The following is a 25,950-nucleotide window of genomic DNA, read 5'->3' as shown; positions in this document are numbered from 1 at the left end:
TCATAGACCCCCGTCCCCCAAAGACACAAAGTGCAGTTTAAAGTGCCCCCTTATAATAGCTCTTCCTGTTTGTGGTTCTCTTTGTTCTTTGTGAATACTCAGGGCTATTTATTGTTGAGGGCAGCACCGTATACTGTATGTAGAAACAGCACGCCTTCCATCCTCTCTGCTCCGTGTCTTTAACCCCAGGTCGTCCTGATGTTGGGACACTGGGGAACTCAGCCTGTTGGTGTTTTTAATTAACGGGCCTCTCTCTCATTAGGCGAAGTGGGAGCAAGCCGCTGACAGCTCTGCTACCTCCTATCCTCTCAGGGCCTGTCGTGTTAATGCTACATGCAGGCACTGTCCCACAGGAAAAACATGCGAGCCTCTGATTCATGTGCCTGACACTCATTCGCATGTTTGGATCACAGAAATCTACCGTAACCAGTATTTTTGCCACTGAAAGAGCAATTTGAATCCTTTATGTTAAGCAAAGCAGTCCTGAGACAATGTTCCTTTACAGTGCTAAATTCTTTACAGTAAAAGTAAAAAAAAATTCAATAAGCATTAACATTTTACAGTTGTTTCATGCGTGAAAGTGTTAGCAGAATTTAAAATACTACCAATATATTTTGTCTGTTTTTCGCCCAAATAGATAAAAATGAATCAGCAGAATGTTCAGAGACAAGAAATTAATTTGATTTCTACCCCGACTCATATTTTAAAATAGCTCTACTGAACTTTGGCAGTTTTTCGTACTTTGGCATCCCCTAACGAAGACTAATTGGCATCCATCTGGCAACCTGTCTCTGCTCTGAGCTCTCTCCAGCCAGTAAAAGTCAGTCCAATGTTGCTCTGTGATTTTTCTTTCTTTTCCTTGCTCCCTCTGATAATGTCCTCTTGTGTGTCTTTGCTGTGTTAGCCATGGTAAGCTGTAAAGTCATGCTCCAAGTTGAAGAAAAGAATTATTATGTGCGGTTTCTTAGCCCTGAGATGCTGCAATGTGCCATCAAAACGAATCAGAAGTAGAGAGTTTTAAGATCAGAAACTTATGTAGAATTGTTTTTACCCCTTAAAATGCTTAAATTTCTGCCTTAAATGGGTTATTACGGATAAAAGACTACTTGAGGACCAGCTATTTTACTGGATTACTTTTTCTGAAACTTTGCTGATGTTACAGGATCATTTCTGTTGCAGTATCATCTGCTACTGAAGTAGAGTATGGCTTCAAAGGTAAATTTCTAAAGTTTAGTAAAGTATGTTTATTAAAACCGTTATGATTGTAGCCTGGAATGGTATACATTCATTGAGATTCGAATCTCAAGAATCTTCGCTTTCCAATGGTGTATAACATGCAGTGTCGGGAGTAACACGTTACAAAGTTTGATGGCACATTGCAGTTACAAAGTAACGAGTTACAGTAACGATATTACTTTTTTGGGTAACGAAGTAAAGTAGGGCATTACACCTAAAATATTGGTAAAGAAAGTACCTTACTGGCCTACAGTAACGTGTTTTTCTGCATTACTTGAGAAGTGTTTGATTTGTTTTAAGTGGTATGCGCATGCTGCTGCCTGTGTGTGTGCTTGCCTGGGCACGTTGCCGTAGAGATCAGTTTGAGTGACGTAGCTGATTGTGCGCCAAGAGTAAGAAAAATGAAGCTGGAGAGTCAGAGACACAGGCTTTTGGTCAGTGGCGATATTCGCATTATTTTCAGTTCAGTCCAGTTTCAGTCCAAACTTGTGGTGAAAGATCCTGCTCGCCGGTCAGTGGAAGGAGTCCTTCAGCAGCCGACCCGCCTAAACAAGCTAAGCTTTTTTCAACATTTCCTGGAGCGCAGCAGCCGGTAAGACAGAAATTAACAAGCTAGTTGCAGGGTTCACTGTAGGAGACATGCTCCCCCTGTCGACTATTGAATCGCCCAGGTTTAGAAAAATACTAGATAAAATGATGATGAGACGAGTGTGTCCATTTCTTCCCACAAGCAGGGATGTTGTTCTTATGGTTTTAAATCTTTTTTGTTTACAATACACAGTAAACACTAGTGGCAGTGATGATTTGGCTATGATGTTTGCCCATGTCTACACGGTGAATTAAGAAATGGTAAAATATGGTAATAAGTAGTGAAGTTACTTGTCAAATGCAGTAACAAGTAAAATAATTCCATTACAATTTACAGAAGTAATGAGTAACTAGTAACTAATTACTTTTGTAGAGTAACTGCCCCACACTTATAACATGTGTAGGTACTTGGACTGGATAAAATCCAAGTTTATTTGTAACTTTCCACCCACAGGATGTCCCAACGGGTTAATAAGAAACTAACTTATAGTTTTATTGTTAGGTTCATTCAAGTGATTGGTAGACAGCTGTCTGATTCGTGAAAGTAGCTGTGGGCATACTTGCCTGTACATTAAAGGTCCCATATTATGCAAAATTCACTTTTTAATGGTTTTGGAACAGTCATACTGGTCCCCCCGCATGTGTAGGAGACCCGTAAGTGTGAAACTCTTTCAGGCGCTCTCTCTCCCCCCTGCTCCACCTCTAGGGAAGTAAGCGCTGAAATGAGCTTGTTTGAAAGCGTGTACGTTATGACGTCATAAGGGACAATAACCACTCCCCACAGAGCGATGGACCCGTCTACCGGCTCTCAAAGCCCGCCCTCTAAAAATCACCTAGCGCCCAGTGTTTTTCCCTCTTCGGCAACCCTCGTTAGCGGACATGGCTAAGCGACAGAAGCACTGTTCTGTTTGTGGCTGCATAAATGAACACGAAAACGTTTTTTTACTTCCATCCACTGAACCCACGAGGACTGAGTGGATTAATTTTATTTTTGGAGGAAATGTACCCGGAAAACTTCCAAAGGTTTTGCATGTCTGTGGCCAGCATTTCAAAGAGGACTGTTTCCACAACATGGGGGCATGGAAAGCAGGCTTCGCCAACCGTTTGAAGCTGAAGCCAGGTTCAATACCAACTGTCCGTGACACAGCTGGAGAGGTAAGAGCTGGCAGTTATTTTATCGTTTCGGCCTTATTAGTCTGATAGCTTGAAAATATATTAACCTGTCAATCACCTCATGACGGGCGATGCGATGGGCGGAGCCAACAGCTGAGCTGCTCCACCAGGGTTCCGCCCACCATAAACGGCACATTTCTGAAGCTGCTAAAAAGAGGGAGGTGAAGAGAAGCCGCTGCACTCAAACTGAGGGTCGATTTGTCCATACCATGGCGGAAATATTTCATTTAGATATTAATGAATGGTCTCAGATTGGGAATAAAGTGTATAATATGGGACCTTTAAGATAAGTTTAAAGTTGCCCTTTTCTTGACACATTTTTGGCGAGTTGTGTACCTTCTAGTTTTTTTTTTACTGTATAAACAGGTCCCTTTTCTAAACATCTGTATGACTCATCAATACCCAAGAACCTGTAAGTATGTCAGATGTTACATAAAACATCAAAAACCAATTAAAACAGATAAGTTGAACCAGTTAAGTTCTGTTTGTGTATAAATCCTGTTTTTATTGTGCATGATCAGTGTTGTGCTAGTTAATGAAAAAAGTAACTAGTTAAGAGTTACTAGTTACTTAATTAAAAAATTAACTCAGTTATGTTGTTGATTACTTACACCAAAAAGTAATGTGTTACTGTTAAAAGTAACGTTTTAGTTGCTTTTGTGAAAGAACATTCTTAAAAATTCTCCCATGAATGTGTTGTACGATATACATAAAAAACTCAAACATAAATACATTTTTTAACTCTATTTAACTCAGGCCAGCAGATTATTTGAAAAATAAATAAATATAAATAAAAAGTAATATAACAGCTGCTCAAAAATTAAACCTATGCTGCCTGTTAAACCCTGTGATGCACTATTTTTCTCCAACTCTATCTTATTTACATATTTCCTTAGTGTGTGTGGGCAGGGGCGTGTCAGTTTGGATGCCCATGGTAACCAAGGAAACAGGGCTGTGGAGACTGGTTCCTGAAAAAAGGACTGTTGCGTTTATTTTTCCATTCTGCATCCAGGGGTTATTGCTTTGTGGATGGCTGTGACAGAATCTGGAGGGCTTCACAAAGGAAGCAGAAGAACCCTCAACCCGCGAGTGACGATATTTCTAAGCAACTGCACAGAAAATGTCCAACAAGTGGACTTTGCAGCTCTGCCCATGTCATGCTGTATCACCACTGTAAACAGAAAGAAGCTCACAGGCGCTGGCCAAAATATATTAATCTAGCTATTAACAAAGTAATGCACCATAGAGTGATGGTAACTGGTTTACTTTATTTAAAGAGTAATGCATTAGAGTAGTATTTATTGTCAAAATAAACTGAAAACTGAAGCCTATGCAAACAAAATTTCATTTTCTATACACCGACTGTTTACAAAATGACAATAAAGTCTGTCTAAAGTCTAAAAGTAACCACATTACAGTAACACGTTACTACCCAACACTGTGCATAAGCTATGACATGTCATGCAGAAATTAATTACAGAATTCATTTAAACTTTCATCTAAACTTTTTTTAAAATCTAACTTTTTTCCACTGCTAACCAACTGATCATATCCCTGTTCTGCACCTACTTAGGTCCTACCATTCATGTGCAGATAGCTTTAATGTGGTATTTACTCACTAGCAAACATGCAGTTATATGGAAGCATATCTCAACACAGCACTTGGCTAAGGTTAGCCTACTACTAAAGAGGAAAAAACTGTGGGGAACATGATCTAAGCTATACCATTTCCCACTTAATTTAATTGGAAAAACAAATTACATTATGTTTATATGAACTACTATTGACTATATACACAGTCTTTCCATTAAAGACACTGAAGTTATGTGTTTTCAATCAAGCTTAGCTACTTCCTATTTTATGATTTTTCCTCTTGAAAATGTAACAGTACCTTGAGGGGTACAAATACCCTAGTTCAAATGAGCATGTATGACTATTGCATATGTTGCAATGTTTAATTTAGGGGTATTATAGAGAAACTGAATATAAGTGCATCAAAACTTCACTATGAACAGGATTCTACCACTCATTACATTCACAAATGTATGGACAAGTCATCAAAGCCAACATGGTGAAACTCAGATACACATACACACACATGAAAAGTGACAGTCAACAAACGTTCAATTTATCATCATTGTCACAAGTCAGATGCTGGCAGCGGCACTAGTATCTGACTAAGACCCATATTGGCCCAGGAGAGAGAGATAAGCTGTTTGTTTCTGCTGTCAATGCTGCCAATTTAGTTTCCCATCACTTTAAATTCAAATCAACAGTAGTGCAGAGGGGATCTGAGGGAATGTGTGTGTGAGAGGAGAGAGAGGGAAGGGCAAAGGCGCAAAAAGAAATAGGGGGAGAGGAACAGCAGAGAGGAAAAGCAGAACAGCAAGGGATGCTCTGAAAGAGAGGGAGAGTAGATAAGATCAGCTAGCGTCTGTGAACACCATCCCCCTGTGTCCTACACTCGCTTCTTATCTCAACTGCTGCAGACACCCTAAAGGGACACACACCCACTGAGAGAGAGAAACTGAAAAAGAGCGAGAGACTGAGAAAAATATGGGGAAAAGAAAGAGAGGAGATGAAAGAAAGCAGCAAGGGAATGGTGGAGACTGAATAACTTTCTGGTGGGGGAAGAAGAAAGAAATCTACCAACTGTCACTAGGCCTTATTCAGAAGACAGCTGTGTTAGCCCACATAGAGCTTTGACCTTGTTAACTATAGAAAACCTTGACTTGATGAGCTGTCTTTGCCTGAAGAGATTCCCAACAAGTTCATGATGGAAAATGTTTATCTATTCATATTCATACAGATGTAATTAAAAGCTCCACCCATCTATCTTCTATACCTGTTTGATATACCTGTGGTTGGTTCACTGTTGTTTTAGAAGACGATTTCTTGAATTTTCAGACAATCTAAGTATTTTATCTTTTACTTACATATTGACACCAACATTATTTAAGTTATTTAAGCCTTAGTTTGGTCAAGCATAGAAATATGTATTTATATGGATAAGATATTTGACATTTGTCGTCAACATTGATAGTATTTCTCCCCACCTGATGGCATGCCCCTCTCTACTTTGATCTGTTTTAGTCATCAGCCTCTTGCTCCTTTCTTTCTTGTCTTTCATGAAATCAGTCTATGTCACCAATTAGTTAGTTTTATAACTATGACTATCCAAGTGTTCTTGCCACATCGCTTCAACACTTACCCAGACAGACTTGCAGCTCATGTCTATTTTTGTACTATTGTTAGCTTCATTTAATGCAGCTCATTCACTGAGCGTCACTTTTCTCATGCAAAGCTTTGGTGAGCACAGAACAGCTTCTTTCATGCAAAAAACATCATCATTGACGTGGTTACAGGAAGCATGGTGCATGTGAGACCATATATTAGCAGCTCTTCCTGAATGGGCTTGTGGACCTGTAGAGGTTTTGCCACATGCTATACTCTTTTCAAATGTAAATATAGAATTTTACCTCACATGCCCTAAATTCAGCTTAATTTTTCTCTCTGTTGCTTTATGTTGCTCTTTCTTCATGGTTCCTCTCTGTGACATTGTGGCATCTTGATCTTGCTTGGTGGGGTGTCCTGGTAAGACTTGTGTCATGACTTGGAGGCTAAATCCAGATTAAATTGAATTGAGAGTGTATGATCATAGACTTAACAGCTCTTCATGTCCAAGGGCTCAAAACATTAGATTCTTCAGTCATTTTTTAACATATATTCCCTCAGTTGGTTTCGGGGGATTTTTTTCAGAAATGAATCTGGCAAAGACAAATAGCCACAAGAGCTCTCATCATTGGCCACCGCTTTATCATATCCCATAGTCATTGCATCCATCCTCTAAAGAGCTAAATTATTTAGATTGCAGATCATAATGTTTTTTCTGAGACTGAAACAGCCAAAATGGACTCACAGAGGTTTCATCATGACCTGAATTCTGGGGAAATTTGACATGCTTCTCACTACCTACAGTTCAATATCACTGAATAACACATTCCTCAGTATAAAGATAATATGGTCATGTTTTAGAAAATAATAATTTAGCTAATCCCGTAACATCCAAAAGAGCTAATGTATACTAGCATCAATTCAAAGAAAATATAACTTGCTTCACATGGTCTCACATGTAAAAAAAGCACATTTTCTTTGTTTTAAATGACTATAATTGCTTCTCCTTAAACTCCTTGTGTTAAATTTTATTTAAAAAAAAGAAAAATAAGCAACTAAATGCTCCAGTCAGGTGCTAACTTTGTGCATTAGCCATTTAGCGCAGGTAAGGTAACACACTGATGCCGACAGCTGCTGAAGCACTTGTCAAAGGGAAGGTGGGGTAATATTCAGGGGGCTGCAATTTACAATTTCACTGATAGATGTCACTAATTCCCATATGTTGGACCTTTAATATACATTAAAATTAACAGTTGTAGAATGTTTAACTACTGGTTGAAGGGTCAGATGGAGATGAAGAGCTGAAGTCCTCATATTCTCCCTTGACACTCATTACAATTCTACCAAAATTAAAAGTACTACTGGTTTAGTGCTTTGCACAGTTATGGGACACATGAATTACTTTATACTATCATGCATAGCTGATGCCACCCAAGACTAGAAAAACTTGAGGGACAATGTTATTGCACAGAATTCTCTAATTATCTTGTGCCTATTAATTCAGGAAGTGTAAAAGGCTGACATAAAAAGCTCCCTCCTCTCGCTCTCCTTTTATTCCCAGCCACAGACGGGGAGAAACTCCCAGTGATCATTTAAATATTTCAGAACATCTTGGTAAGAGCCTGAAAGGAGTCAATAGCATTAAAAAGCTTTATCCACGGAACAGCTGAAAACTCTGCTGCATAAGCCGGAAACTCTGCCTCGCAAAACTTTGTCATGAAACTTTGTTTGAGGCTGTCCAATTTTAGTCTGTCAATAGAAATTCTCATGTCTCCCACTACCTCAGTTTTGTTAACACTTATCTCTGCCTAAAAAGGTTGACCAAGGACACCCCTTTGCTCAATAAACAGGAGAATGTTTCTTTGACCTTAAGATAAAAATGTTCTGACTGGATATTTGTAAATGTTTAGGCTTCGCTAACACTCCTGGTGGAAATTCTTTACCTACTGTATTTTTCACTCTTACTAGTTCAAATATGTGGTGAAATGAATGTTGGTAAGGGCAAATAGGAATTCAAGTGTATTAAAAGAGTTTCTGATTTCAATTTGCATCCAGTTTTCTTTCCTGAACTGCTTCCTAGTACTTTGTTTAGCCTCTGCTCCCTGCTATATCATCCATGTCAAATAATAAACCTTCCTCTGCTTTCTTGTTATTAAGAGTGGTCAAAGTGCAATAAAAGTATGTTTTTTAACTGCAGCTACAGTAGAGTTTACCAATTGTTAAAAAACAAAAACAACAACAATAACAAAAAAAAAAAAACATCCATTACATGGGTTCACTGTCACCTGCTCTGTGTATAAATGACTGGTTTCTGGTTTGCCAGTTTTTCCAGTTCATTTGGCTCAGCTACTGAGATAAAAGGCTTTCAAGTGCTGCACCCAATCAAAGTAATGAAAACATTAGATTAGGAATGTTTGGACAAGTTTTATTTATTTATCTAATCTTGCAATTTGCAGGAGCTCTCTGAAAAATTGATCATATGCCAAAGTGGCAGTACAGTATGCAACAAAAAAAAGCTGCCCCATTTTTCCTGGGCCAGTTGACCAGTTCGAATGAAACAGGGGAAAATGAATTTTGCACTTTAATGAAACTGGAGCTTAAACAGACTTCTTAAGACAGAAATTGATGGGATGTGCTGCAACAAAGCTCAGTATGAAAAGGCCATCTAAATATTAAAATATAGTATCAAAATCTTATCACTTGACACCTAATATGAGAAACGTATTTAATTCAATTCAGTTCAGTTCAATTCAATTCAATTCAATTCAATTCAATTCAATTCAATTCAATTCAATTCAACTGGTATTTATGGTACAAGCTTACAGCAAAAGTAATCTTAAGGCACTACAGAGTTAAACATTACAGAACCAAGTCTAATTAATCACAGTCTGATATATTTGAATCCAGTTCATTCCAATTTATTCAAGTTCAGTTTAATGCAATTCAGTACAGTATTTCCAAATTTAAAAAAGCCAAGGATCCAGTGGATGGCTCTGAACCTTTGCTTCTGTGTCTTCTCCTGTCCTGTACAAGCGTGTTGTATGACATGTCAGCAAAAAAGATAAAAAAAACAAAACAAAAACAAAACGTTTTTTTCAACAAGAAAAAGCCTCCAGTAAAACCAGTTTCTCAGCTGTGGAATAATAGCACTTACAACTTTAACACTTGCAAGAACTGAAATGCTTGGTTATAATGCCTTATTACTGAAAATGTACCTTTTTAATGTATTTAACTATTGGGTTTTTGGTGCTGTGAAGAATAGCATTCAATAGAGAGAGCAAAAGTCAGTCATATCCCCTTCACCTTTGCTGACCTTTCAGATCATTACTCACCATGGTAAAAAAAGACAGAGGATAGAAGCTATTTTAGGGGACATGGGGACAAAAAAACTTTCTCCTGTTTCATTTTAATATCTTTAACTGGCAGCTGTAAACTCTGATTACATAAAAAAGCACTCTGAATACACAGTATGATACACAGTATGAGCTCAGTACAGTACTAAAAAACAAACAACAACAACAAAAACCTTCAACCTCCTGCGTTAAGCATTCTTTTCTTTTCCATGTTTAAACCAGGCCTTAAAAATTCAGTAGTTGTTTCAAAGATTAATCAATGCAGGTCTTTAAGTATGATATTAAATTTAAGTAGAGAGAGAGAAAGAGAGAGAGAGAGAGAGAGAGAGAGAGAGAGAGAGGCAGAACTGAGGGGCAACAATATGAAAGAAGAGGTGAACTCATTTGTAATGCAGTGTGTTACAGTAGCAGCCCAGCACCTATAAGCAGATCCTCACTTCAGGGAAACCAGACAAATTTATAATATAGAAAGACTCAACGAAGAAGGCACTGAAGGAACACGAGCAAGAAATAACAAATGTTAATAATGTGGAGATGGGGAAATTTCACAGGCATATTGCTACTGTTCAGCAATAAAACTTTTCTTACCTTTTTAGCTGTTTTTATTTTAATAATCAGGTTTTTGATGATAGAGGCTTTTTAATCATATGTATTCAACTAATGAGTTATACATGGTATCCGTGGTAACAGGCAAAAGAAAAAAAAAATCATAGAAAATTTTGTGCACTGATATAAACTAACTGCATTTTCCCCTCAAACACTTAATTGAGTGTCAGATTACGGCTATAGATAGAGAGCTGATATGATATTTTCTTTTTTTTTCTTGAAAAAAATTAAGCTTTAAATGGTATATTGTGTGTATGTGAGTGAGTTTCTGTGGATAACAAGTCCCATCTCTCGCCCAGCTTCTCAGTGGCCGTCTCTAAGCTGTGCTAATCGATCGGTGAAGGAGGAAAAAGGGCCAGCTTTAATGTGTTGCATGTGAAGGATTTACTGGAGAGCAGAACCACTGAATCAATGGAGTAGAAAATGCATCATTAGGACACTGTCACCCCCACCAACACACCGTCACCCACTCACCCTCCCATCCCTCCCATCCCTCACTCCACATTTCTTAAGGGTCAGGAGTGAAAACCCATGCACACATTCAGAAAAACGCAGCTGCATCCAGATGTAGAAGGTTTGTATGTGATGCTTTGCTCTCATGCTAGAAAGTCTGTTCTTAAGTAACACTACAGGGTGTATCACATGAAATAAAAATGCTTTAACATGCTTCCTGTCTCAAAAAAAAGGCTCCCCTGACGGCTAAACACACTCACTGAATTTCTCAATCTGTCCCTAATATGTGTTCAGACAAATCTCCTCACCTCAGCCATTCGTCAGGAAATGTTTGGAAGAACCAAATTTAGCTTGTCATGATATGAATTATTAAACATTGAATGGCTCCCAAAAGGAATCAAAAGTCTGCTCTGTAACATCGCTGAGTAACAACGCAGACTTTTCGCTCAAATAGGGAAACCAGCTGATGTTGTACAATGTGACGCATATAACATATGGACATGTTCATGTCCAAGTTACAAAACTTAAATATTTCTTTTGGGAACTTCGTATTCAGCAGAGTGGAAAAACGTCTGAAACTGTGCTCAGACTATCATGGGATGCTAAAACTCCTTCAAAAACTAGACTACACAGCACTTAAAGCCTGAGAGAGCTCCTCTGTGAATTGTGTAGCTCTCATGCACTTCATGAGAGAAACTCAACAGACACAAAATACCAGTTTTAAAGCAGATATATCATAAAAAAAATCTATTTTTTCTGCTTGAAATCATATTGTATTTGTCAAAAGTCGCCAACTCAACAACTCTGAGAAAACACAACCATGTCATTCTTTATGTTCTGTTAAAGGCAAATTCTTATCAGCAGTCATATAGTTCACTTAAGTAAGACATTAGGTAATAATGTCTATTATCTACTTCACCATTATTTTTTTATGTTTTATATTTATACTATGAATCTGTCTTTTTGTCTATGTGTGATGCAGGACTTATGAAGCTGCTGTATTACTGACCCATCTGTCTGTGTTCAGTGTTTCTATCTGTGGTGCAGTTTTGATTAACCTAAGCCAGTTGAGCGTATGACTAACAAGGGGATGGATAGCAGCAGCCTGTGGTTGAACAGCAGACCAGGGAAATGTTGGTAATTGAGAATCAGTTTTTTTCTGTGTGCTAGAGTGAGCTCCCAGGCTCAGGCTTTAGGGTAGGGTTCTTTAACTGGACTTTGTAGGCCACTACCCCACAGATTTTGGTTGTTTCCCTGCTTCAACACGTCCCATTCAAATCTTCTAAACACCTTGTTTTCAGGTTCCAGAAAAGCACGGTAATAAGTTATTAATTTGGGCTAGGCGAGTGAAAACAGATGGACAGCTACAATCTGCAGGATAGTAGCTATTGAGGACCAGAGTTGAAAAATCCTGCTTCAGTGAGTAAAATTTGTGTCCAGATTTACTTTTGGGCCAAGAGGCTTGCTTCCAAACAGTTGCTAATATGAAAGTATTTGTAAATTCCTTACTGAAAGGGAAGCTGTAGTAGAATTTCGACCAATGCACATCACAGACATACATTCGAAAGTAGCATCAGCTTGTTAAAAGTTAGAAAAAAGGGCAAAAAGTCTCATTTAAGAGCTAAAATATTTTAGACCTGGCTAGTGTGGCTACTAACGGACATCTGATGATTCAGCTTTCTGAGTGGATGCTTGTTCATCTGCACAGTCCATGCATGATATCCATAAAACATCTTTCCAAGTGCTATAGATAGATAGATAGATAGATAGATAGATAGATAGATAGATAGATAGATAGATAGATAGATAGATAGATAGATGTGTACAGTATCACTAAAAAGACAGAGCATTTTAATTCTGTTATGAGAGTGGTCCCATGTCTTGTCCCCCTGGTAAAACACTTACAGGATAAACACTCCTATTAATATTCTTCTGTGCTCCTCTCCTCTCTACTCTACTTGCCTCTCTCCTCCTTCCCTCTCCCTGTCCTATTATCCTGCCTCAGCGGACATCCTGTCCTGTCCCATCCGCCTTGCCAACCTGCAAGATGGAGATGAGAGGATGATCCAAATGCAGAAGGGGGACATGAATCATTACACTTCCTGTTGTTGCACACTGTCCGGGGAAGGAAGAGAGTGGACGCCCCGGGGCCTTCAATTGATTCCGGAGACTTAATTGGGTTTATTAGCCAAGATGTTGGGCCCCGCGAGGAGGCTCCCAGAGGCCTCTGATCGCCCCCACCCTCATTCCTACTCTTCTGAAGGAGAAAGCCTGCGTAATTGTTTTCTCTCCATCTTCTGTGTCATTGTCAGATGGGTCCTGCGGGATTATTAGCAACCCCAGGTCCCTCAATAATTCATCCAGAGCTATTTATACACAGATGGAGAGTCCTCTAAAGTCTCCCCCAGTGAGATTATCTGACGCTCAGACAGACAGAACGAGAGAGGGAGAGATGGAAAGAAACAGGGCTACAAAAGGAAAAGCACGAGAGACAAACAGAGAGAACATGGGAGAGACGTGCAAGGAGTGTAAGAAGGATGGTGAGAGGCAAACGAAAAGAAATGCAACGATGAGCACAGCAAGTTTGACAGTCTCCGAAAGAGTGAGACAGAGATTCAGCTGCTTTTTAGGTACACAATGACAATGATTCTGGTGTGCATTGAGTTTCAAGGTGAAACTCTCTCATCTGCTTTGCCAAAGTGAACAAAAGCACCGTCCCGGGAATAGCATACCCTCACACAACACACATTAATGGCTTTTAATCTTCCCCCTTTTTTTCCTCCATTTAACACAATTAAGATGTTTGCAAAGCTAACATGGACCAGTAGTTGCTATAGGAAGGGCGGATGAAAGACATCCAGGGATTTCCATATGCAAAGTAAATAGTTATCCATCCTTTCTAACGTGTCAATGCTAAGACCAACAAAACGTTGCCCAGTTCCTAAATCACCTTATAATTCTCTAACACAACATTAACACACGGGCATGTTAACATTAGCACACTGAATAGCTTCTAATCCTAAACAGATAGAGGCTAGACTTCAGAGGGCTGCATGATTTCATGCTTTTAATAGCTTTGTAGATACCTGCATCTTTCCGTCTGCAAGTTGGGGGGGTACATTTAGTTGTTGTCTGGCTAATGAAGCCTTTGGCGCACACAGTTGATTTTAAAACTCCCTTTGTTGGCGCTCCAACCACAGATAATTATATATATTCATCCCCCTTGGCAGTCACTTTTATCCAGCTCATTTAAAAAGCTTGGCCTTCTCTTGGACAAATTGGGACATTGAAAGGCAGATTGAAGTGATAGTTTTTACATTTTGTATCGGCACATTAATCAGGGCAACTACAGCTTTGGGAAAAGACTTAAACACCTTGTGGAGAGCCAGCCGTTTGTAACAAATAGTATCACAAAAGTTAGTCCTTTATCTGAAGTGTATGTAAATGTAAATGTCTTCTAGTGTAAGTTCATATTACAGCAGGAAGCTTGAACTTTGAACCCCACATCTAATTCATTTATTTAAAAATAAAGTGCTTTTATTTACATTCTACTTTCCGCAGTTCAGCATCACCTGATATCAATTTATGTCTAATTTTTCAAATTTATCTTCAGGTTTAACTTTAAATAAAAAACAATTCTGAGTGTAAATACTTTTCAACAACATGACACCATAAAACTAGTTTTCCAATTTTCAGACTCATGTTGTTTGGTAAGTGGAGTTTTGTTAACTTTGTCTGAAGTCTATGCGGAATTAATTGCTGCTGGCCACTGTGTTCTCATGGTGTTAATGAACAATCCATATACGAACATATTTAAACCCCCTTTCTTCTGGAGACACAAATGTGTGCACACACATACACACACAAACACACACGCACTATTGCTCCAGGGAATGCAATGCTTATCAACAAACCAGTGCTTACACACTCACACACGCCCGACTGTACACACACAGACTTCCCTGTCTCTATCTATCAAGCCCATGAAATCATTCCACACCAAGGAAAGCTGGGTATGTGTAGGTTTGCCCTGGATTCCCATCTCCTGTTCTGTGATTAAAGGTCCAAACTAATAGGCTCTGTCTCATTGGGAACCTGTGCAAGGCTGGGAGAGACCTCCAAAGCCATTAAATTGCAAATCTGTAATAATTTGCTGAAGGCTTTCTGTCCAGATCATTCCCTGGGCTGATTTGTGCATTGAGGTAACGCTCTGAATGGCCAAGCACAAATCCAGCTGAGCCCACCAGCTAATCAGCCAAGTTAGTCTACTAGGGGGCATGCTCCAGATACACAGCAGCCATATTTACTTTCCAAGAACCACAGTTCTAAGTTTTGCTGTGTTCTTCTCATTTAATTTGCACCACCAGTCTGCACAAAAACATAGCCTGATTTATGAAGGCAGCTAATCATGTCATAGACAAAAAGGGCATTTTCTCACAGTGAAGAAGAGCTGTGATGCAGTGGATTAAGGTGGTTATGGTCAGCAGGATTTAAAAGGATATTTTACTTATTTAAAAAAAGAAGAAAAACACTCAGATTGATTCAAACCATTCATTTTACAGCAATAATCAAATAATAAACTACTAACTTTAGTCAAATTTCAATGTAAGAGAAAGACAATTTCCCTTTGTGGTTAGGAAATTAGTTGAATTTTTTAGAGAGAACATTGCAAAATATCCAGAGCAGTGTAATCCAAATGTCTTATCAAATTAATGTAGCCATTAACAGCTGAGTGAATACAAGAAAAACAATTTAAAATTCCGGCAATCTGTTTGCTGCTTCTTATCTTTGACAGCTTTGTTTTTCTTAAACTTGTTAATTAACACAAAGTAACTCTCGTGTCTGTAGCTTAAAACGTGGTCACAAATCCACAAAAGCTCAAGCCTTGTTTCTGAGTTTACCTTTACTTCTTTAACTGATCAACGTTTAACAGCATTTCAATTTTTAAGTCTTAAACTATTAATTAATGATGACTGATGATGGCCTTTTCCAAACACATCCAACTTTGAATCATATTTAATGTTATGGTAAATAACTAACATCTAAAATTAAGTTTGAAATATCTTCACATGCTCATGTATATAGGAGAGCAGAGCGTGGTGCATCAGAGGGAAAACTGATAAATCCAAATATGGCTTTAAATATAAACATCTTTATAGGACTGAGTAAAAGACACATGCTGTACATGAAAAAACATCTTCGTCATGCTCTCAAAACGGTGAATTTAATAACTTTAATATTTGAGAACACAAGATTTTAACCAGCTAGTGAAAGAAACAGCCAGAAATAGATTTAGTAGTTGTCGGGCATAAACAGCTGAACAAACGCCTGAGCTTCCTTTTATTTTTCCGACTGATTCAACCTAAAAAGAGAGTAAAGGATCTGCTCTATGGAATAAAATGAAGACATGATCAGTGATCTCTCATTTTAGTTATCCTGAGTTTCACTTACTTTAAAAGAACAATGGATTCTGCAGACTTTGCTTTCAGTGTCAGAGCCATACAAAATGAATCAAAGGTTCTCCGACTTCTCTGCTGCAGTAAGTTGAGGATAGAAGAAATGTTGTATTCTGATGTTTTTAGTAGTTTTTTTTTGTCATAAAACACAAATCGTCCAGAAAAAAAAAACCAAAACAACAACAACAACAAAAAAAAACGTGTTTTGCATCGCAATAATGAAACACTATACATGAACTAACTTCTAAACCTAAGACAGGAAGTAAATACACAAACACAAGTATGACCAGTATACAGTAAGACCAATTGTCCCATTAACATGTTGTCAGAGATCATGCTAATATGGAGGGCCCTTGCTTATCTACCCACGGGGCAGCTGGAAGCTGCAGGGGTCTAATTCTGCTCCCATCTCAGGAAGGTCATTCTCCCTTCTTGAGCCCATGATAGCCACCGAGTGGTGCTTAAATCTGGCAAAACGCAGCCTATAAATTACAGCAGAGGACAGAGGGGTCAGAGCCTGGCATGGAACTGGGCCAGAAGCTATCAATCTGCTGGGGCCAGAGACGGCGACATCTGTCTCTGGGAGTCCCTCACTCTTTCCACTTCTATCTCTGCCTGTCGTTTCCTTTCCAGCCTTTTCTGTCTTCTCTCCTCAGCCCTTTCCATCTGCCTCTCGTTCCTTTAACTCGCTCTGTGCTTGACATTGAACAATCTCTGCTTGCCTCCATTTTTAGTCTCCACCTCACTGTGCAATCTTTGCTCCATCTCTTTTATATCACTCAGGCTCTTGATATTCTCTTTCTGTCTTTGTGTGTAGCCGCCAACCAAACTCTTCTCCATGGATCTCCCTTGCCTCTTTTCACGCATTCTCTTACATCATCCCAGTTTCAACATCTCCCTAATTCTTCTTCCTTCTCTCTCACTTTCTCTCTCAGTGTCTTGAGCTCCTTGTCGTTTTACGCACTCTTGCACCATCTCTCTCTGCAGGGATATGTTTTGGTCTATCTGCTCTCCAACCAGCAGGACAGGAAAAAGCCTTGATACTTTCCCTCCATGTGATACCAATATAATCGGAATGGTAATATTTGACGGCAGAATGCACTGCAATGAGCTGGTCTGGAGGGATGGAAATAGTGTAAAATTTATATGGAAACATAAAATAGAAAAATATGTGAGCTGTGTATTTTTCTTAAATACAAAACATTAGCATTTCAAAGCTTCTCTGAACTAAGTTGCTTACTTAATACGTTGCTTTTACAATGGATAAAGAGAAAAAGTAGTTTCAATTTAGGATTCTGACTCTTGGAGTCAAAACTTGTCAAGCTGGATCTACAACAAACACTTCCTTCAGGTTGATGCATCTCCCAGTTTTGTCAGAACATCCTGGATTACATTTGCCACCCAAACCCTCGAAATCTTCCACATGACTTATTAATCCTCCTCCATTTTTCGAATCAACCTGGCTTTGAATAATTAAAAGGGATCTTTGAAAAGCCCTAACCTCCTTTTCCCACCTTCCTTTTACAAGTTAACGTGGTGCATTTTTAATTGAGGGACATGAAATAGGCATGAAGGGAGATGGGAAGAAAGTGAATTGAATCAGGGCCACTCAAACCTAGCAGTCAACGCACGGCATAGGAGGGTGTAATGCGCGCATACAGAGAAGGCTAAATATGTGTCTGGCCTGACAAGGCACACATGCTCACCAGTGTTTGACGTGCTTTCTGTCTGGGACAAATAGTGCACGGCTCATGTAATCCCTGCTTCAGAATATCCTAGCAGGCAGACCTAGATACGCCACTTTGAGTTATGTTCAGCAATTTAGAGGAGAATAAACATCAATTCAACTTTCTATGAACCATAAATCACCAAAGCTGAGTGATTTGTTTAGTGGATATGCAACTATTTTGTTCAGGCTAAAAGGGTCATTGAGAGTACAGGCATCAAAGGTTGGAGAGATAGTGAAGTGCTATTTGTTTACAAATTCATAACAATTTTCTTTTTAAATTGTTGGAACAGACTTTAACCTTCAGGAGAATTCAAGAGAGGACCAAACAAATAAAAAACACATTAGATGGAATTAAAAACTTTTAGAGCAGGCTGTGTAATATGAATTAATGCTTGTGGGGTGTGCATTAATGGGCCACTGCCACAGTTAGCAGTGACAAACTTTGGCACTATATTTCATATTCTTGCTGTGTCATGCTGCTGTTTCCTTGTGGAAAGCCTCTGCAGCAGGGAGCTGCAGCTCGACCTGTTGTCTTGTGCATAGTTACAGTTTTAGTTGAAGTCCGGATCTAAAATCTGTTTATAATCATTAAAAAAGAGAAAAGTTCACAATGAGTTTTCACATTTTGCATTTTGCACAAAAGGTGCAGACTTGGGAATAATAAAGTACCATTATAATAATGTCTCTTGACTGTGCATCATCAGAAGCTTTTGCTCAGAAGGAAAAACACTATTTTCTGAGTTCAAGCACAGCAGAGATTTGTAGTGTTTTGACTAGTGAGCAAAGGAAATGGTGTTTAAACCTCTTGTACTGAACGCTTACATACACTGCACAGGGTTTTTATAATTGCATGGAGCATATAAGTGTTCAAGAAGTAGAACAAAAAACATCTTTTTTGGGGGAGTGAAATAAAACAGTGACAAATGTGAAATATTAGATTCACTCTGAGGTAAAAGGCTGCTTTAGAAATGGGATTTGGTGTATCTCTTGGGATCCAACACATTTCTCACATTAGCGAACAATCAAAATACAGTGTGACACCGGCTCCAGTAGTTAGCTAGCTTTAACCACAGTGACAAAATCAATAAATTAGTTTAAAAGAAAGATTAAAGCTGGACTTTAGTTTGCAAAAGCAAAGCCAGAAATATCTAACACTAACCCTCACTGTTGGGAGAATGAACAAAATCAAAGAAACTATGATGAAAATAGTCAGCATGTGCAGGAGCAGGCAAAAATGGTCAGAAATCCATCAGGAGAGGAACACACATGCTGCAAGAGCGGGATTAAGAAAACAGTCCCACGGCTCTACTCTGACGACTATAACACAATGTGCTATTGAAGTAGTAGGCATAAAACTGCATTAATGTGTCTACATTTATCACAGCTTTTCCCGCCAACCTTCTGATTCACAACCAGGTTTCTGTGAAATGTTATCCAGCTAAAAATGAAAGAGGCAGGTTTCTCCCCCATAGAAAGCTCTACAAAGAGCTCTGCAAACAAAAGTAGAAGACAAAAACAAATATGTAAGACTTTCCAAGATTTCTAATAAATTGCATTCCCAGGTCCTGGCCAATGGTATTTGAAGGAGAGGGGTGCGGAAATGGTAATAAGCTAGCTAAAGATTGAAGAGCCCCAAAGCATCAACTTTTTAAAAATTCAGCACAAAGCACAATAATACTTCGCTGATGCAAGAGCCTCGAAAACAGAAAATATTTACCTCTCCAAGGAGCACTTGTCAAAAAATGATTTTTCTTTTTCATCCTGTGAAAGAATGGTACACCGGGGTGATGAACACAGCAATAGGAAAGCAACATTAGGAAACAAACATAGTGGGAAATACAAAAAAGAAGAATTTTACTGGAAGCACCTCAGCCTCTTTTTATGGAAAGCAAAAGGCCAAATGTTGATTAAACATTTAAGGCAGACTTTATTCTAAGCCTGCTCTGGGCTATTTAACTATGTCAAAACATAAGAAAGCTTTTCCACTATATGAATAACTTTTTCAAAGGTGCCTTTCACCTTAGAAATGTTTGGATATGCCATGAGTCAGTTTATGGCTTTTTATGTCTCCGAATACTAATATTTGTTCCTGGTTCAATTTGTGGTGTTACAATGTTGATAGAAATACTGCCATAAGAGAAAACTTGTTTAAAAGAAAAACAAATAAAAACTATCAGGAGTTTGCCGAACTTTTTATTAGTCAAGGTATATTTCTGCGAAGACATTTAATATCAGCAAACTTTCCAACTTATTGGAATGGCAGTAAATGGGGTTGTGTGTGTCCTTGGGTCACTACTGCCCTCCGCAGAGAGCCACGACTTCCCCATATACTAATGAGACCATTTCACTTAATAGAAATAAGCTCCTAAACAGCAAATAAAGTGTCTAACAACGTAATTATGGAGCTGCAGTTTATATGTAGGAATTTAAAATGTAATTCACCTTTCAAACACTTGCTTTTGTGAACAGCAAACATGTCTTTGATAGATCTCATATTTATACATGAAGATATTTGCTTTTGTGTTTAGATAATTTGCAGTTTAAATGCAGTTTGTGTGTTAATTAGTGCCAATCAATCTTGAAGAAGTGAAATGAGATGAACAGACAGGTCCAGCTGTCCCTTTACCTCATCTCTCTCTCTGTGTATGTAAAGGTCAGTGGTTTTAATGAGAGGATTGCCGAGGTCAGAGAAGCCAGAGGGCTCCACCTCCTTGACAGGCCACATAACTCCGAACCTGCCGTTAGCATGCTAATCCTTGCAGGAGCTCCATGAGCACTCCCTCCTTTGGCCTGGTGGAGCCATCTCTCACTGTGACTAACTGGCTCCCTGCTCGGCCATCAGCCGGCCCCCAGTGGACAGTCTTCTCAAATAATAATGGACAACAGAGGCAGCAGTGCCTTGACAATGTTCTTCCTGACAAATTACCCCCTGCTCTGTCTCCACCTCTTGTTTACCTCTTGTTGCTTGGCAGTTCTAAGCTCTGATAGGACAGAGGGTGTGGTGCAGCGCTGGTGGTCGAGTTTACTTTGGTATGTAGTGACCTTCTCTCTGACACACGTCGCCTCTATTCCTGACAAAACACCCAAAATCGATTATGATGCCTCTTCGTGGAAGCTGGCCGCAATGTGGGGCCTGAGCGTGCATTCTGAACTGAGCTGAGGGGAGCATTCTGGGCCAGAGAGAGAAGGAGCACATGAACACACACACACAATCACTCATCGAGGCATCCCAAGCCAAACAGGAGAGGAGGAGAGAGACGGATCCCACAGAGAAGATGATGCAACCCGAGTGAAATTTTTCGGCCGGAATTCTTGCTGCATTAACGCAGACCTGCAGGACGAAGAAACACACCCGTACTTGTCTCTTTTCTTTGTTCAAAGTCAGGTTGGATCTTAGCCTCCTTTTTTGTGAACATGGCAACCTGTAACATCTAATTGCCTGTGATAAAACACAGCATGAGTCTTTGGTGCTTTTGGCATCGTGACTTCCTGGCCTCAGCAAACACACTGAGCTCAATGATCTGATCTCTCCTGAATCTGCTTGCCTAACACATTCAGGTAAATGGCTGAAATATGAAAAGCAAGGAATTCAGCAAGAACCATAACTCCCTTTATGATCTGCACAGATTATAGCCCCCATCTGTAGCATCAGCCATCTGCATTATGTGTGAATTTAAACAAGATTGCAATTGGTCATTACACCTTATCCCCCCCCTTGTTTTATTTCCATTATACTAAAACATAAGTGAGTGCATTAATATTTTCTGTAGACATATTGATATGAAATGATAGAGTATTTTAATAGCCAATGCAGCTTAATGAAGAAGACTCTTTGCTCCCAACTTGAACACCTGTGGCTTCTTGTTTGCATCACCTGCCAGGTCAAAATGGACAATGTGGCCCAACTCTAAATGAAATTTCAACACCTGCTCTGACTTTGAGCAACTCTCTGGCTTTGTAACTACTTTAACTGTCTGAGCCTGTGGCGAGAGCTGTCGCTAATGTATTTAGTTTGACCAAGGACAAATACATTACTCACATTAAATTACCACCAAATGAAGCAATGGCAGTAAAACAAACTTGGTGAAATTTGCATTTACTGAGAAGAAAGGAAGGTGTAAAGGTTTGACTACGAAGACAATACTGCTTGAAAATTTGACAGCGGTAAACAGTAGATAACACCGTCACTTATTAAATGTCTTCCTTGTATCATCACAGCTCAGTTGCCGCAGTGGTTATGACATGAAATCAGGCTGATGAATAGTGCTTGCAATCATATCTACACCTACTCCTCTTGAATGAATCCCCCATCTCCTGTGCTGCATTGCCAGAGAAAAAAGAAAGGGTTGGCTCTTTGTGCTCACCATGCTTCTCAGCCCCGTTGTGCTTGGTAGCAGCAGCAGCAGCCGGTGACCATTATAAATGGCCTCTATTAGCATGGCTCGGTCGCAGAGGGGAAAGAAATAAAATCATTGGGAGAATGTAGGCCTGCACTGGTGTCCCTGCGCCCGCTATCAAGCTCTGCCGACCCCCTTCCCAAGCTTCCCTCCTCCCTGCTCCCCATTCCAAAGGGACACAATCCTAAAGACTAGATTACAATTGATACATGGAGTCATTATGGGGAGGGTTATGGCAATAGTAGCACAGGCACAGCTGACAATGGCTATAATAGGGGTCTCTTTTTTCAGAGGTAGCATTACCATAGCAAAGGCTGTTCTTTAGGCCTGTTGATGTACAGCAGAAAAGGACGAAGGCCTTTTATTACCTGCCATAACGGTAAAAAGGTCTGTATTAAGTAGGTAAAAAGACACGCTCACTGTATTTCTTTGTTATAGTTCTAAGTATTTTAGAAAAAAAGTTAATGAAGACAGCAGTATGCACAAATTAGGCATTAAAATGTTTGCAGTGATAGTGCAAGTCACTGAGAGGGGAAAAATCAGGGGTATGGCAAAATTGTGAGGGAAATAGCAGTCAATCAACTAAAATCTCAGGTTCAAGCTGACGTTTCATTCAACTGCTGCCATTACAGAACATTACTGCCACTGAACAGGCAACATGTCAGTACATACAGAGAAGACAAAAAGGAAATGAAGGAAAGGATAGAATGAAGTGTCAAGTGGAGTTAATGAAAAGGAAAAAAAGATGGAGGAGAGGAATATGAGGAGTTTTCTGGTGGGCAGCTCTATAGACTTCACTCCACTGGAGCATGTCACACCTCAAAGGGTCATCATGCCCTCGCTTTGACTGTCTCTGCTCTATAGCAGGACTCTGAAAAATGGCGAATGGCCTGAAGAAGCTCAGGGAACAGGGGAGAGCCCTACCATACAAAAAGAAATGAGGGAAAATGAGTTTTATATACAGTAAATGATCCTGTTAAAACATAAAATCATCATTAGTAATAACACTTAAAATGGTTTAAATGCTTCTGATTAGGCTTTATAGAAGAAAAGATGGGGAATTAAGGATTTCTATCCAAAATAGCTTTATGACTGTGTTAAGTTTATAACCAGTATGAAGGCACAGTGCACACAGTCAGACACTTTGTTATTTGTGGGATGTGCTGTCTTTTACCACTAATTTGGACACCCTCCATGGAAACCTCAGGAAGGTGTTCAGAGGCTGTGGAGGAAACACGGCCTTCAAACAGCTCACAGAGAGCTGGTGAGCCAGGGAAGCGTAGTGCCTCCAGCTAGTTAAAATATGAGCACAGCGGGGGCTCGCTAATGAAAGCGGGGCCCCAGCCCGGAAAGCAGGGCCGTATATCGCAATGAGGAGACAGTTCTTAGAATCAGCTGGCGAGCAGTGCCTATAGTTCTGGGGCCACTGGTGATTAACCATCCAAGTGGGAGCCGCTGCTACAGCTGGGCTATTAATAAAATATATCCTTCCAGCACACACCTTTTCCCACCTCTTTGGTTTTCTTCTACGCCTGCAGACAGTCTCCATCCTCAGAAATTATTTGTGTAACATAATAATTTACTAACACATGGTGGACGTCACACATTGTTTACAATGGACAGAAAAAGCCTATAAGAGGGTCAACAAGAGTCCTGAGGACTGGTAGCTTTTTCTAAATGTACTTTGCTCCTCTGGGAGATGTCCTGCAGGTAAAGCAGATCAATTAGTGACCTCTCATTAGATGGTGATTTGCACACAATAACTCTTCCCTTGAGAGTGCAGAATAAAACAGAGGCTGGTCTTTTATAGACTTTTAAACAAAAAAGGCCATGTAACACTGATGAAACAAAAGTTCACAAAGATTTACAGTAATAAATAGCTTATTATCATAAGGAGATTCTGCTCGGTACCACACATGGTTAAAATTGTAAAAAATAATGGGAAATAAACTGGAAATGAATAGTAACTGAAGCTGGGATTGGTTAGTTAAATAAATAAATAAATGTTTATATTGGTGTAAACTGTGTTAGCATTTATATTTTGCGGTTTATCTTGAGTTGGCTATTGTAACCAACACCTGAATTTTTTTAAACTACAATAGGACTACTCCTGCTTATGCACGTTCACGTGCACACGCCTTTTCACGCGCAATCCCAACCCCCATCAACGCGCACTCTCCCACACCGAACAGGCAACGGAGTGTTTTGTACTGCGGGTGATCAAACACAAACCTCCCCACCGTGTGCAACGTAAAAACGTGAGGTTAACATTCCGATTTAGCGCTGTGAATGAAAGCACGCCAGCGGACTACATGTGTGAATCCTCCCGTGCACGTTGGTCACACAGAAACACCACTCCTCCTGTTATCACCCCGCATTAATTCATGCCGTCGTGACTCCCGCTTCGTGACACTCTCATGCTTGATGTTTGCTCAATAAGGTGGAAAATGATGCGCTGACTTTGAGGCCAAGTGACAAGTCTCACAAAGGAAAATGTCGTAATTCTGCTGCCACAAACCCCGACAACAAGCTAAAAGTCATTCAAGCTTCAGTTCTAAAAAACAAAACAAAAAACAAAACAAAAAACTGCACAATTTACTCATAAATTCCTGCACGTTTTTTTTATTTTTATTTTTTTTATCTGTCGCTCACAAACGTGTGACATTTAACTGATAAAAAACAATAGAGCCATAATCTTTTCGGTGAATGAGGGTCTGACCCACCTTTGTGCATGCCCGTGAAGCGGTCTTTGAGCACAGTGAGCTCGTAGATCTTGCCGAACTCCTCGAAGAGGGGCCGGAGGTCTTTCTCGTCCAGGTTGCGGGGGATCTGACCAATGAAGAGTTTGATGGCATCGTGGTCCTTCATGGGTATGGTCGCCGGGCATCCCGCCGGGCTGTGGCTGTGGTTTAATCCGTTCACGAGCCCGTTCGTGCTGGCGGACACGACTCCGACGCCGTGCACCGTGCCGTCCACCTGGCCATTGGTTAAAGTTGCCATCTTCAGACCGGCCAGTGAGTTGGGATGGGTGCAACAGCAGCAGATGGTGATGGTGGAGAATCGTTTTACGTTCAAAGCCAGAAAAGAAAAGAAAAAAGAAAAGAAAAGAAAAAAATCTGGTGGGAGTCTGGGTCAAAATTTGGTTCCGAGACCAAGCCGTGCCAGGGATGATTCCGTTGTCGTCCTATCAAAGCCAGAATTTACAATGATTTGAAAACACATGTAGCTTTTGGCGAAGACACATATCAAAAGCGCGCAATGTCGTTGGTCCCGGTGGAGGCTTTGATTCCTTATATTTATGTCCTACCCAATAACTCGTTCATTGATTTCATAAAAAAGAGAGAGAAAAGAGAGAGAGAGAGTGGTAAGGAGAAGGAGGAGGGAGAGAGAAGAGAGAGAGAGAGAGAGACCAAGAGCGTTCACTGTCTATTTACACCCACGTTCCTTCGTCCCAGCTTCTTGGTACCCTTTTATTTTTTTGCACTGAGGAGTGGGTATGGGTGTCTTCTCGGTTTAAACGAACAGGACCAGCTCAGTCTCTGCTCGGACAGTGGGGAGGTTGGAATAAAAGGGGGTGTTTTAAACCCAAGCATGTAAAGGCTCAGCGTTTTCTGTTCCCCCCTTTTTCTTATACAAAGAGTCAGTGGTACATTCCATCAAGGGGAGAGGGTCTATAAATAGAGAGATATACAGAAAACGATCCTTTGTGCTCCTACTCAGAGCAAATAACAGCACATTCACGAGCTCACGACTCTCATACACTGAGACTGGCTTAGCTGCACCTA

At 39.9% G+C, this 25,950-nt stretch overlaps 1 protein-coding gene across 7 annotated transcripts in view; it reads right to left on the bottom strand.

Annotated features, from left to right (window-relative positions):
• The window catches only part of celf4 (CUGBP, Elav-like family member 4), a 96,223-nt gene extending 70,596 nt beyond the window's left edge, over positions 1-25,627 (bottom strand). For 6 of the 7 annotated variants that reach the window (XM_041980608.1, XM_041980613.1, XM_041980611.1 and 3 more), the window contains exon 1: positions 24,889-25,627. In XM_041980608.1, coding sequence (XP_041836542.1) covers positions 24,889-25,165 — 277 coding nt within the window. In that variant the 5' untranslated portion in view covers positions 25,166-25,627. The remainder of the gene's footprint in view (positions 1-24,888) is intronic. The other variant, XM_041980615.1, reaches the window with a different exon arrangement.
• Positions 25,628-25,950: the final 323 nt, after the last annotated feature.

The sequence above is a fragment of the Melanotaenia boesemani genome, chromosome 3 (genome assembly GCF_017639745.1).
Source record: "Melanotaenia boesemani isolate fMelBoe1 chromosome 3, fMelBoe1.pri, whole genome shotgun sequence".
Classification (NCBI taxonomy): domain Eukaryota; kingdom Metazoa; phylum Chordata; class Actinopteri; order Atheriniformes; family Melanotaeniidae; genus Melanotaenia; species Melanotaenia boesemani.
Note: the sequence above shows the minus strand (reverse complement) of the source record. Positions and strands in the feature narration are given on the sequence as shown.